At 41.6% G+C, this 13,202-nt stretch overlaps 2 protein-coding genes across 2 annotated transcripts in view; both read left to right on the top strand.

Annotated features, from left to right (window-relative positions):
- The first annotated feature begins 549 nt into the window (after nucleotides 1-549).
- On the top strand, nucleotides 550-10,491 carry LOC311105096 (transcription initiation factor TFIID subunit 7-like). The gene is made up of 12 exons (XM_084147097.1): nucleotides 550-677; nucleotides 862-938; nucleotides 1,243-1,321; nucleotides 1,789-1,922; nucleotides 2,272-2,392; nucleotides 2,544-2,602; nucleotides 3,039-3,111; nucleotides 3,682-3,795; nucleotides 5,406-5,585; nucleotides 8,830-8,942; nucleotides 9,584-9,643; nucleotides 10,150-10,491. Exons 1-12 carry the CDS (start codon nucleotides 638-640, stop codon nucleotides 10,192-10,194), a joined length of 1,095 nt encoding a protein of 364 aa, XP_084003223.1. The 5' UTR covers nucleotides 550-637; the 3' UTR covers nucleotides 10,195-10,491.
- Nucleotides 10,349-13,202, top strand: part of LOC311104608 (AH receptor-interacting protein-like) — a gene marked incomplete at both ends in the record, with an annotated part of 20,101 nt that continues 17,247 nt past the window's right edge. The window contains 2 exons of the mRNA XM_084146476.1: nucleotides 10,349-10,360; nucleotides 12,658-12,714. Coding sequence (XP_084002602.1) covers nucleotides 10,349-10,360; nucleotides 12,658-12,714 — 69 coding nt within the window. The remainder of the gene's footprint in view (nucleotides 10,361-12,657; nucleotides 12,715-13,202) is intronic.

The following is a 13,202-nucleotide window of genomic DNA, read 5'->3' as shown; positions in this document are numbered from 1 at the left end:
ATGGAAATGCATATTGTTTATGCAGTGTTGAGGAATGTGAAAGAACACCCTTGATTATTTTTACTGTGATAACTTATTTTGATTTTGTAAGCCAACACTTTTGAGATCAGTCAATAAATGCTTCTGGTATTGACTTATATGCTGCCCCTGTCTTCATGTTGTTGCTGGACATATCTTTTTAAAAATGTGTGTAGGTCACCTAAATCATCAGAAAAATTGCCCCCCCTGAGAATTTTTTCAGGAGCCGCCACTGGCTACCATACAGTTTGACCCGTATGTTCAATAAATCCAACGTATGCACCACACAGAATGTACTATAACTGCCTCTGCAACGCAATGCTGCAAGGCAAACGCAGCGTTCCATTGGAAATGAATGTACTTCTGGTGTACCAAACTCTGTCGGTGTGATCGAGGCGTTATAATGCAGTTTGTGTGCTGCAGTTATACTGCACTGACTGCAATCTTTTTTCAGGAAGAGATACGCTACCGTCCTGCTCCCATTCTGGCCAGTAGGTGGCAGAATATGTCAATTGAATTAGGTAAAACGTTATCGAAGAAGAGTCTTCCGGTTTGCTGTGTTGGTTCTAACTGTGTGTGCATCGACAAGGCTCTTTAACTTTCCTTTCAAGTAGTCACCATGCAGAACAAAAAGACCAAATCGACCTCCAAAATAAAAGGTACGTTTTGTTAACATGTGGAATATGAGAACGTCCGTCTTCGGTGAAGCTAGCGTAACGTTAACGTTACTATAAACTGTCAATCAGACAGCTAGCAAACTAGCTAGCTAGCCAGCTAACGTTAGCTAGCTAATCAAACCTACCAAATATGAATATTAATCTGTTATTATGCACTGATTTGCAGTGGGGAAGGTCGGTTCGAAAAACAAAGATGATGCACCCCATGAGCTTGAGAGTCAATTTGTACTGCGGCTGCCCACGGTAAGGAAACGGATGGAATTGAATAGAATGGGATGAGAGAAAATGTTTGGTTTTGTACATTTTTGAATAGTTGTCTTTCAAATTCACTCCACATGCTGAAACTTGTGAATATTGTATCATAATGAATGTGACCATGATTGATTAATTAATGGCAACCATAATTGATCCTCATACTGAAACACTCTTTTACCTGTATTTGACCTTTCTGTGCACCCATATATTGAAATAAAGGAAATCATACTTGACATGGCATAAACTGTTATGGAAATTGATGTGTATCTTGACTGCATGATCTCTGTCAAAGGAATATGCCTCAACAGTGAGATGTATTGCCCAGTCTAGCAGCATGAACCTCAAAGACAGACTCACCATTGAACTGCACGGTAGGTCTAATATGTATTGAGCCTTAATGTCTTCATAGTTCAAGTGTACCTTGTTGTTTTCATGGAATGGTCGTAACTGTTCACTCACAATATTACCATTTGCCGCAAAGGAAGTTGTTCACACTCTGTAATGTAAAAAGTTAGGCTTTGTAATTTGTGTAATTCAAATCAAGGATAAGGTAAAGTGGCCTCATTAATCATGCTGATGAAGCCACTTGAAACTAAAGTAGAGAGAACCTTGCTTAACCCTGTTGCTCATTTCATATTTTTTGGTTCAGAAGCAGTTATACCAGCATCACATCACAGAATGTCCATTCCTTCCCAAGAAAGCACCTATTGTCTATAACATAAGGGTGAAGTCCTAGAAGTAGGATAATTAGAACGGACATTCACATTCAAGGAAACCTTCTGTGATGTAGTCTAACTATTCTTCTATGTGTGAAATGACATCATATGATGTTCTGCAGCTGATGGTCGTCATGGCATCGTGAGAGTGGACCGAGTGCCCTTGGCGTGTAAACTGGTGGATCTTCCCTGCATCCTGGAATCTCTGAAAACAGTGGACAAGAAGACCTTCTATAAGACTGCTGACGTCTGTCAGGTAGGACAGGAAGGATGCTCTCATACAAGCACCATATAAGAGTAGGATGGTGTATAGGGTCTCCAGACCAGTTGTCAACGGCTGCAGTGTCTGCTCTAAGATTTAGACTGCCCTGTTTCTGTATGACATTTTAGTCATTTAGCAGATGCTCTTATCCAGAGCAACTTACAGGAGCAATTAGGGTTCAGTGCCTTGCTCAAGGGCACTTCGAGAGATTTTTCACGTAGTTGGCTCGGGGATTAGAACCAGGGATTATTGATAATGACCACATAGTGTTGGTTTATATATTTTCAAGCATTCTATAAGGTCGATTATTAATTGCTCTTTGACCCTGTTCTGTGTGGGGTAGATGCTGGTGTGCACATTGGATGGAGACCTCTATCCTCCCTTGGAGGAGCCCACCGGTACTGTAGACCCCAAGAAGAAGAAGGACAAAGACAAGGACAAGAAGTTTGTGTGGAACCATGGCAGTAAGTAGGCCTATATCCCCTCTGTATTGAAATATGCTGAGTGTAGCACTTTGTAGCCCATCTGCAGACTTAACTTCAAGCCTCAGCCAGTCTGCAAGTTTCCTTTTTGATGGCGCTGTTAACTTTAAATCATAATGTTTTTGGTCTCCAGTCACCTGTCCTCTAAAGAACACAAGGAAGAGAAGATTCAGGAAGACTGCAAAAAAGAAGGTACTGACATTTGTGTTTCCCCTTGAGCGCTCTCTCCCCTTCATCTTGTGAATATTTTCTTCAGACGATGCCGGGATCTCGTCCCAGGCCCTTTATTCAAACAACACATTTACATTTCATAAAAGCGGAACTGCAGCGGAAGTAAAAACTAAGATTTACATAAAAATAAAGGCCTTCCATCTTCATTTGCCCCAAAGGTATGCAAGAAAGCAATCTAACTCTCTGCTTTGATCCAAGTGACAGAGTGAGTTTGAGGAAGGATTCCTACTTTGTCTTTTGAATAAATCTTCTTTAAGGTGCAGCGCCATATCGGTTTGGCTTGCTGTTCTTAATCTTTAATGTGTTTGCTGGCACGTGGCCAGCCGTTCGCTCTGGGTGCAGTGTGTGTGCAGTAGTCTGGAGGCATGAAGTAAGTCTAACCTTATTTCCTCTGCAGTACATCGAGTCTCCCGACGTGGAGAAGGAGGTGAAGAGATTACTGAGCACGGACGCAGAGGCCGTTAGTGTCCGTATCTTTTTAGCTCACGTACTGGGGCAAACTCACACACACATCCTTCCACTCTTGCTCACGTCACACACACACACACACTCTGTCTCTAATGCTGCACCAAACCGTCACTAGGTATTGCAGTACCCCTTATACACGCACTGTAAATGAAACACAACATAGCCAATAGATGTTGACCAGCGGGAGCCTACTCTGCTCTGCTGGGCCTCACCTGAACTGACTCCTGCTAATGTCTTAATGTGAGACCTGCACCAACACCTTCCTCAATAAGCACTGTAATGAAATGATAAAGCAGCAGGAACTATTCACCAGGTCATTGGTGTAAATGAGAATGTTCTCAGTCAACTTACCTGGTGAAATAAGGGTTAAAAAAATAAGAGCACAGAACAGGGTACAGCATCAACATAGAAGTGCAGCCCCCTCAGTGTTGATTTAAGTGGACGCTGGTACATGTTAAAATGTCCTTGTAGGCCCATAGTGAAGCCAGTTTTAATAGCTGGAACATGACATAACTTAATGAAAGCAGTGAGGTAGTGTTTGGTGTACAGCGTTTCCCTAACTTGGCGTTCAGGCTGGGAGGTGATAGCCGAGGATGAGACCAAGGAGGCAGACAACCATGGCTCTCTGGCCAACCTGGACTCATCACCTGGGACATCAGGACACAAGATGGGGCATGGCTCCTCAGGTAAGCACCATGGAAGTGGGCAAAACTTAGTAATACTATAATATGTTCATTTAGCAGATGCGTTGGTTCCATACAGAGTGACTCACAGTTAACTTAATACATGTATTCAATATATGGAGCATGTTTGGAATGAGAGCCATAACTTTGATATTACAGGCTCCATGCTCCAACCACCTTAGTCATCGCATCCACACAGAAGTTAGGACATACAGTATGCCACTTAGCCTTTCACTGTCCCATCGCAGTACAGTAGGCCTTAGTTCAGGGTTTCCCAAACTTTTTTGTGAATGATCTTCTGTGTAGAAAAGAACATCATCATTGATGTTCTTTTCCCCCCAGGCTGATTTAGTGCCTGGTCTTGTCCACTCTATTCTAATGAGGCTTGTGGGCGTTGTAGAGGGAAACAGAAGACACTGTGTTCCTGAGAGTCTTATCTTTCAGTGATGGGGTCATAATATTCTGTTGCTTAAACCGTTCAAAAGATAGAGCCACATTTGTAGGAAGAAAACAGAAACCGCTCTGTTTATTACAACCACATCTAGCGACTACCGGAGATTTCTGACGTTACTGCGGGTCTATGAACCCAACGAGATTATTATAATTAATTTTTTCAGTTTCTCTCGCGACCCCTAGTTTGGGAAACGCTACTATATCTTGTTCTCCATCTTCTTTTTAAATAGTGAGCCAACATGTTTTCAGCACTTATTTCCCTCTGATTAAAACTAGTTTTCTCGTGCTCTCGTCTCTACAGCAGACATATAGAAAGTATTCACACACTTGACTTTTCCCCACATTTTTTGTCACAGCCTGAATTTTAAATTGATTAAATTGAGATGTTTGTGTCACTGGCCTACACACAATACTCCATAATGTCAAAGTGGAATTATGTTTTTAGATTTTTTTAAAGAAAATAATAAAAAATGGAAAGCTGAAATGTCTTGAGTCAATAATATTTTGTAGCTTAAAGCGGCAATCAGCAGTTGAAACGATAGTGTGATCCCCACCACTGTTTCGCTAAAAAGCTGAGGGATGGGACAGGAGAAATGGAAACACTCTCAAATTCATAGACAGAGGTATGGTTGCAAAGACTGGCCATCCGTGATATCAAAATTATAGCTTTATCATGTTTTGATGCTATACAGTATTTGTTTACATTTTATTTACAAACAATAGAGTAAAACAAGCTTGTATTTGGGGTTCTGATGGGGTACAACAGTTGAACTAAGCTCATGAGGCATTTATAAATTATATTCTTCAAGAATCAGTGGGTACATATCATTCATTTATAAGTCTGAAATGTATGTAGCTACTGCATGTTGTCCCTTTAAACCGTTAAAAAGATAGAGCCACATTTGTAGGAAGAAAACAGAAGCCACTCTTTTTATTAGAACCGCATCTAGCAGCTACCGGAGGTTACTGGCGTTACCGTGGTTTTATGAATCAAGCACAATTTTTCTCGCGATCCCATTTTCAAATCACATGGGGTCGCGACCCCTGGTTTGGGAAAAGCTGCCTTGGTGTTTCTATAGCTGTCCTACTGGGAAGACTGTGTTTTGTTGGTGAGGAGTGGTAGCAGTAAGAAGACTGAAAAAATACATTTTTCCTTCCAGCCCAACGTGACGAGCTGAGGGAGATCTTCAACGACATCAGCAGCAGCAGTGACGATGAGGAGGACGAGGGGGACCTTCGCCATGAGGACGAGGACCTGAACATCATGGACATGGAGGAAGACCTGGTTAGACAACTCCAAGACAAAGCCCGGGACGAGGCAGACAGGAACAACCAGATAGGTGAGGCCAGAGGGAGGGACAAGAGGGAATGAAATAGGGGAGGAAAGAGGGGTGGTGGAGAGAGACTAGGAAGTATGGAAAGAGTGGGGGGGGGTGGAAAGTTCGGGCGAGTTTGTTTTGCATCGCCGGGAGCGTTGGTGGGGTGGTTGAAGATTGCAGTCATAGATATTAAGAGGTTGGTATACCATCCCTATATTGGCACAACATATTCCTTGGCATATTCCTTGTCATTTCTATCCTAAGTGGAATGTGATTGTTTTGTAATTGGTATCAACATGGCGCCTGTCTACGGTATTGGAGTAGCAGCCAATGTGGGAAGAGAATGAGAGCAGCCCATTCTATTCATTCTATTTCTATGGAGCAGACAGCTAACATTCACCTCAGGCATTTAGCCTGGTCTTATATTCACTTTAATTTGACCTATTGCACACTTTAAAACCCAAAGTAATATGTCAAGCTGAATCCCATGACATGGGTTGTGTAGATCCATCTATATGCCTCAATCCCCAAATGAATGGAAAAGATAAGCACCCACTAAAATCAGGAAATTGATGCCTGGGTTCTGTATGTGGAGGAGGGACATCTCAATAGTCTCACAACGTTGCGTCTTATCTTTTTTTGGTACTCTTTTTTTATATACTCACTGAACAAAAATCTAAAGTGTTGGTCCCATGTTTCATGAGCTGAAATAAATAAAAGATCCCAGAAATGTTCCATATGCACAAAAAGCTTATTTCTCTCAAATGTTGTGCACAAATTGGTTTACATTCCTGTTAGTGGGCATTTCTCCTTTGCCAAGATGATATGCCACACCTGTCAGGTGGATGAATTAAGAAGCTGATTAAACAGCATGATCATTACACAGGTGCACCTTGTGCTGGGGACAATAAAAGGCCACTGTAAAATGTGCAGTTTTGTCACACAACACAATGCCACAGATGTCTCAAGTTGAGGGAGCGTGCATGTGGCATGCTGACTGCAGGAATGTCCACCAGAGCTGTTGCCAGAGAATGTAATGTTCATTTCTCTAGCATAAGCCACCTCCCACGCCGTTTTAGAGAATTTGGCACTACGTCCAACCGGCCTCACAACCGCAGACCATGTGTATGGTGTCGTGTGGGCGAATGGTTTGCTGATGTCAACGTTGTGAACAGAGTGCCCCATGGTGGGGTTATGGTATGGGCAGGCATAAGCTACGGACAACAAACACAATTGCGTTTCGATGGCAATTTGAATGCACAGAAATACCGTGACGAGATCCTGTGACCAACAGATGCATATCTGTATTCCCAGTCATGTGAAATCCATAGATTAGGGCCTAATGAATTTATTTCAATTGACTGATTTCCTCATATGAACTGTAATGCAGTAAAATCTTTAATTATTGCATGTTGCGTTTATATTTTTGTTCATTATATATTTTTTACAATACAAAACATTCACATAGAAATGCAACATATAGACGCACACAAACATCCACAACATTACCCCTGCCCAGACCCACCTGCTCACACTCCAGTCTCCAACGCCCGTATCACACTCCGCCACATGGCCTCAAACTGCACCATTTTGTTTCTCTCTGTCGCCCACGCACTTAACATTTAGATAATAAAGCATTTGGACCTTTTCATTGTGTTAACGATGGATGATTGGTTGATTTCCAGTTTTTAAGTATACGTTTTTTCAAGATGATTGACGAGAAAAGTATCGTCCATCCCATCGGATATCTCACTACACCCCCATATGCCATGTCTTGAAATAGGCAGACAGACGGATTAAAAGTACAATTACATTGTAATACTTCTGACAGCCAACTTTCTAGCTCCGCCCATAACTTTTGGACTTTATAGCATTCCCAGAAGGCATGGATTATTGAGTCATTGTTAGTTTTACACTTAAGACATGACTCTGCCTTTGTGCTGTAGAATTTGGTAATATTTTCTCTTGTATAATAAATTCTATACGTCAGTTTATACTGGATTAAGCGTAGATTTTTGTTAACTGTAATTTTGTTAGTTATGTTCCAACATTCCCTCCATCTTGTGCCAATATCAGTTCTTTTTAAGTCTTGGTTCCAGTAGTTAATATTTTTTTCTAAGAGATTGTCAGTTGGATAGGCTCTCTGCAAAGTGTTGTATATCTTCCCTATCATATATCCTTTTCTGACTCAGATTGGGCTCCATCAAGATTACGGTGATGTCCAAAAGATTTCAAATCGACATTTCTTGATATGAAACTTTTAAGTTGCATGTATTTGAAAATATTTACATTGGTCAGTCCAAAATTGCTTTTTAATTCTGTCATGGAAATAAATGTATTTCCTATTACCAAGTAATTTACGGTTTCTGTGCCTTTAGTTTTCCATGTGGACCAATTTATCTGTGAATTCTGAAAAGCTATCCAAGGTTTGTTCCATAAGGTTGTGTTTTTAGGGAGTGATATTGGTTCTTGTAGAATATGTTTAATTTTCTTCTATATTGTTATTGTGTTCTTAAATATAAATAATGTTCTTAGCTTTATCCTTAGAAAACAGACAAGTTAAAAGATTCTGGGGATGAACATGCACATCTTCAATATGTACCCATGTTCCCCTTTAGTGCATTTAACTATGTCGCAAGTAAAAGCCCTGGGTGGCCTCTTCTCAATGTCTCCTTTTCATTATTCACACTCATATTAAATAGGTTTGGGTGGAAGAAAGAAGCATGTCCTCTGTGTATTCTGATCAGTGCAGGTCAAAGAGAGGAAGCCCTGGTTGGTTTATTCAATTAAAATGGGCCTGTAGCAAATGGCTGGTCTTGGTGTTGCTGTGTGTGGAAGAGTCAGTGTTTTGAATCTCCATACAAGTTGCCTCCTTTCAAGTTTTCCTTTCCCTGCTTCCTACGTATCTTAAATGATGCATGGCCTGTGGTAGGCGTCCAGCATATTATTTTCACTCTATGTAGGTTAAAGGAATAATCCACTCAAAAACTATCTTTCTGTGTTTTATTCATTAGTCCACTGTTGATACGGTCCCAAAATGTTTTGCATGTCAGCAATCAAGTTTAAGATATATGACTTTCAAAAAGCAAATTGTAACTTCAACTTTGGGACTAATGAAAAAAATACCAAAAAATAGTTGTATTTATTTTATTATTCCTTTAAAGAGTGGAGACGGAGAGAAATGCACTTGATACTATGGAGATATTGAATAGTCTGTGTGTTTTGTGAGGGAAGATGTAAATGGTTCCTCTGTCTGCTCCTGTAGTGATGGATTACCAGATGCAGATAGACGGTGTGAAGGTCAAGCTGAAGGAGACGCGCGCCCGCAAGAAACAACAGGAGGACCTCATCATGAAGGTGGAGAACCAGGCCCTGAAGGTGAATTATAGATACATACAACTTTGACATGGCGTTTTAATTAATTTAGCAGAATGAGACGACCACAAAGACTGATTCATAAATAAGGCCTTCAAAAACAAGTCTTAGGAGACTCATATTCACACCCACACACTCTCTTTCAATCAAACACACACACCGACACACTCTCTCTCACACACACACCGAGGCAACCTTGGAGGGAGAAGTCTTTATGTGGAATATAACCCCTCTAAACGACTGAGTGTAAAACTTCCCAAACTCAGACCACATAAAGAAGGTATAAATATTACATTTCCGCCATCAGCCCTTTGGGGAAAAAAACATAAAAAATCATTGTTCCGCCAACTGCTCTTCGGGGACAGATTTACAACGTGTGAGACACGGGTGGACTTTTTTTTTTACCATGTCGTTTCAGCTCTGTGCTCGGCTGGCCGGGCCTGGCTGAGATCTTCTATCTTTCACCATTATTATCACAGCCACAGGAAAAGGTCACGGGCGTCTAACTGGCATTCCAAATGGCCTTTCTGTCAGATGGAAGATACGCTCTCTACGAACGGCGGCACGCTCAAATTTCAAACATCAAAACAAGCTAAGGGAACTGTCTACTGACTGAACTAATTTTTTTCTCGTCTCTTTTGCAGAACCGCTTTCAGGCTCTGCTCAATGAAATTATCCATCAGGAGGAGCGAGAGATGGAGCAGGTAACGTTGTCTGAGGAAGACGGGAAGGGACATTTTAAAACTACTGCATCCGTTTATGAGCTCTTGTTGGTTATGAGTTATAAATGTAGTGAATGATTTTCTTTGTTATTAAGCAGCATTTGCTATAAAGGAATGTAAAGGTGCAACTAAGGTGCTTGAATTAGAGAGACAAATAAACCAAAACATGTTTGTTTATAAGAACTGCCATTGTCTTCCTCTAGCGACTGAACATCCCTACACATCCAACTTTTAGAATGATAAGGGTAGTCTTTATATCCGACATCCAAGCTAATTGTTTGACTCGATCTTAATCAACCTTCATTTGAATTGTCAAGAACACCGATCTGAGTATCTGTATCAAGTTGTCTGTCTTCACATCAGCTTGGTTTGTTGTTTGTATTGACAAATGAATAATGTCGGAAGATGTGTTAATCATCCACATAGCCTACCAATTACACCCAGGCGTTCGACATCAATCAATCTCTGCTCCATCTCTGCTCCAACAGCTGTCCTCGCTTCAGGAGCAGCTGGACTCGCTGATCGAAAAGTGACCCAAGTGACCACCAGGGGGCAGCCAAGTGTCAAATAGGCGCCGTGAGAGCCACTGGGGAAGAGCGAAGAAGCATCTGCGCCCTCTGACAGAGCCATCCTCAGTGACATGCTGTATCATTCCATTATACATTTTCCCTTTAGCCTCCAGACATCATGACATCACTTGTTGGAGGATTCGTGTTATTTTTGTATTGTTCTTATTTTATTTCTGGGATGTTGTCGTGTTAGTAGGATTATAGAATGAGTGTTTTCTGTCTGCTACTCCGTATGAATAAACCCTTTGTTTAACCATTCAATCGTGTCTGTGTTTGACATTTCCTAGTGACACTGTCTCACTTCATCTGAGTCTGACCATACCTATTACAGACTAAGTCATCAATCCCTGTTGACTAAACAGTGGTCTCCCATATCCTCTCGGATTACCCTCCTACCTTCTAGAAAGATTTTCTTCCACTGTGATCTCTCTCTGCCTCGCCCTCTCATGTTCCTCTGGTCACCCGCCTCCTCGACTTCTTACAGGGGATTATTCTGAGGATTGGGGGTGGGGTGGTAGGGGAGGGATTAGCACACCCAGATTGAAGTGGCCATCTCCAAAACCCTGGTAATCCAGCCATCTGTCAGAGAGCAGGAGGGATGCCCCGGGCTGCAGCAGGACGCCAACACAAACAATCCCGCCTCACTAGGCTAATTAGGGAGAGCAGGAGAGCGAGAGGAGAAAGTCGCACACCCTCCACTGCTTTTCCCCCAGAGCCTGCAATGTAGCCCCATAGTATGAACTACACCTTTATACCTTCTGACAGTTTAGAGAAAATGAGGTTTGGTCCCAAAATGGAGGAGACGAACAGTTGAAGTCGGAAGTTTACATACACCTTAGCCAAATACATTTAAACCCAGTTTTTCCCATTCCTGACATTTAATCTTAGTAAAAATTCCCTGTCTTGGGTCAGTTAGGATCACCACTTTATTTTAAGAATGTGAAATGTCAGAATAATAGTAGAGATAATTATCTATGTCAGCTTTTATTTCTTTCATCACATTCCCAGTGGTTCAGAAGTTTACATACACTCAATTAGTATTTGGTAGCATTGCCTTTAAATTGTTTAACTTTGGTCAAATGTTTCGGGTAGCCTTCCACAAGCTTCCCACAATAAATTGGGTGAATTTTGGCCCATTCCTCCTGACAGAGCTGGTGTAACTGAGTCAGGTTTGTAGGCCTCCTTGCTCGCACACGCTTTTTCAGTTCTGCCAACAAATGTTCAATAGGATTGAGGTCAGGGCTTTTTGATGGCCACTGCAGTACCTTGACTTTGTTGTCCTTAAACCATTTTGCCACAACTTTGGAAGTATGTTTGGGGTCATTGTCCATTTGGAAGACCCATTTGCGACCAAGCTTTAACTTCCTGACTGATGTCTTGAGATGTTGCTTCAATATATCCACATAATTTTCCTTCCTCATGATGCCTACTATTTTGTGAAGTGCACCAGTCCTTCCGGCAGCAAAGCACCCCCACAGCATGATGCTGCCACCCCCGTGCTTCATGGTTGGGATGGTGTTCTTCGGCTTGCAAGCAACCCCTTCTTCCTCCAAACATAACGATGGTCATTATGGGCAAACAGTTCTATTTTTGTTTCATCAGACCAGAGGACATTTCTCCAAAAAGTACGATCTTTGTCCCCATGTGCAGTTGCAAACCGTAGTCTGGCTTTTTTATGGCGGTTTTGGAGCAGCGGCTTCTTCCTTGCTGAGCGGCCTTTCAGGTTATGTCGATATAGGACTTGTTTTACTGTGGATATAGATACTTTTGTACCGGTTTCCTCCAGCATCTTCACAAGGTCCTTTGCTGTTGTTCTGGGATTGATTTGCACTTTTCACACCAAAGTACGTTCATCTCTAAGAGACAGAACACGTCTCCTTCGTGAGCGGTATGACGGCTGCGTGGTCCCATGGTGTTTATACTTGCATACTATTGTTTGTACAGATGAACGGGGTACCTTCAGGCGTTTGGAAATTGCTCCCAAGGATGAAACAGACTTGTGGAGGTCTACAATTTGTTTTCTGAGGTCTTGGCTGATTTCTTTTGATTTTCCCATGATGTCAAGCAAAGAGGCACTGAGTTTGAAGGTAGGCCTTGAAATACATCCACAGGTACACCTCCAATTGACTCAAATGATGTCAATTAGCCTATCAGAAGCTTCTAAAGCCATGACATCATTTTCTGGAATTTTCCAAGCTGTTTAAAGGCACAGTCAACATAGTGTATGTAAACGTCTGACCCACTGGAATTGTGATACAGTGAATTATAAGTGAAATAATCTGTCTGTAAGCAATTGTTGGAAAAATTACTTGTGTCATGCTCAAAGTAGACTTGCCAAAACTATAGTTTGTTAACAATACATTTGTGGAGTGGTTGAAAAAGTGTATGTAAACTTCCGACTTCAACTGTACCTACTGAACTACCAAGAAGAACATTCTGGCTGGAGGGACTGGCCCAATGCCCCATTTAACACCGGGGACCAAGGTAAGACATAAATAACACCCTCAGACACGACACAGTGTGCATCCATGATGGCATTGATTCCTTATATAGGGCAATACTTTTGACCAGGGCCCGCATATAGGGATTTGGTCAAAGTTAGTGTCCTACAGTGAGGGAAAAAAGTATTTGATCCCCTGCTGATTTTGTACGTTTTCCCACTGACAAAGAAATGATCAATCTATAATTTTAATGGTAGGTTTATTTGAACGGTGAGAGACAGAATAACAACAACAAAAATCCAGAAAAACGCATGTCAAAAATGTTATAAATTGATTTGCATTTTAATGAGGGAAATAAGTATTTGACCCCCTCTCAATCAGAAAGATTTCTGGCTCCCAGGTGTCTTTTATACAGGTAACGAGCTGAGATTAGGAGCACACTCTTAAAGGGAGTGCTCCTAATCTCAGTTTGTTACCTGTATAAAAGACACCTGTCCACAGAAGCAATCAATCAATCAGATTCCAAACTCT

Source organism: Coregonus lavaretus (assembly GCF_964263955.1).
Source record: "Coregonus lavaretus genome assembly, chromosome: 29".
NCBI lineage: Eukaryota > Metazoa > Chordata > Actinopteri > Salmoniformes > Salmonidae > Coregonus > Coregonus lavaretus.
This window is presented reverse-complemented; position numbering and strand designations above follow the sequence as displayed.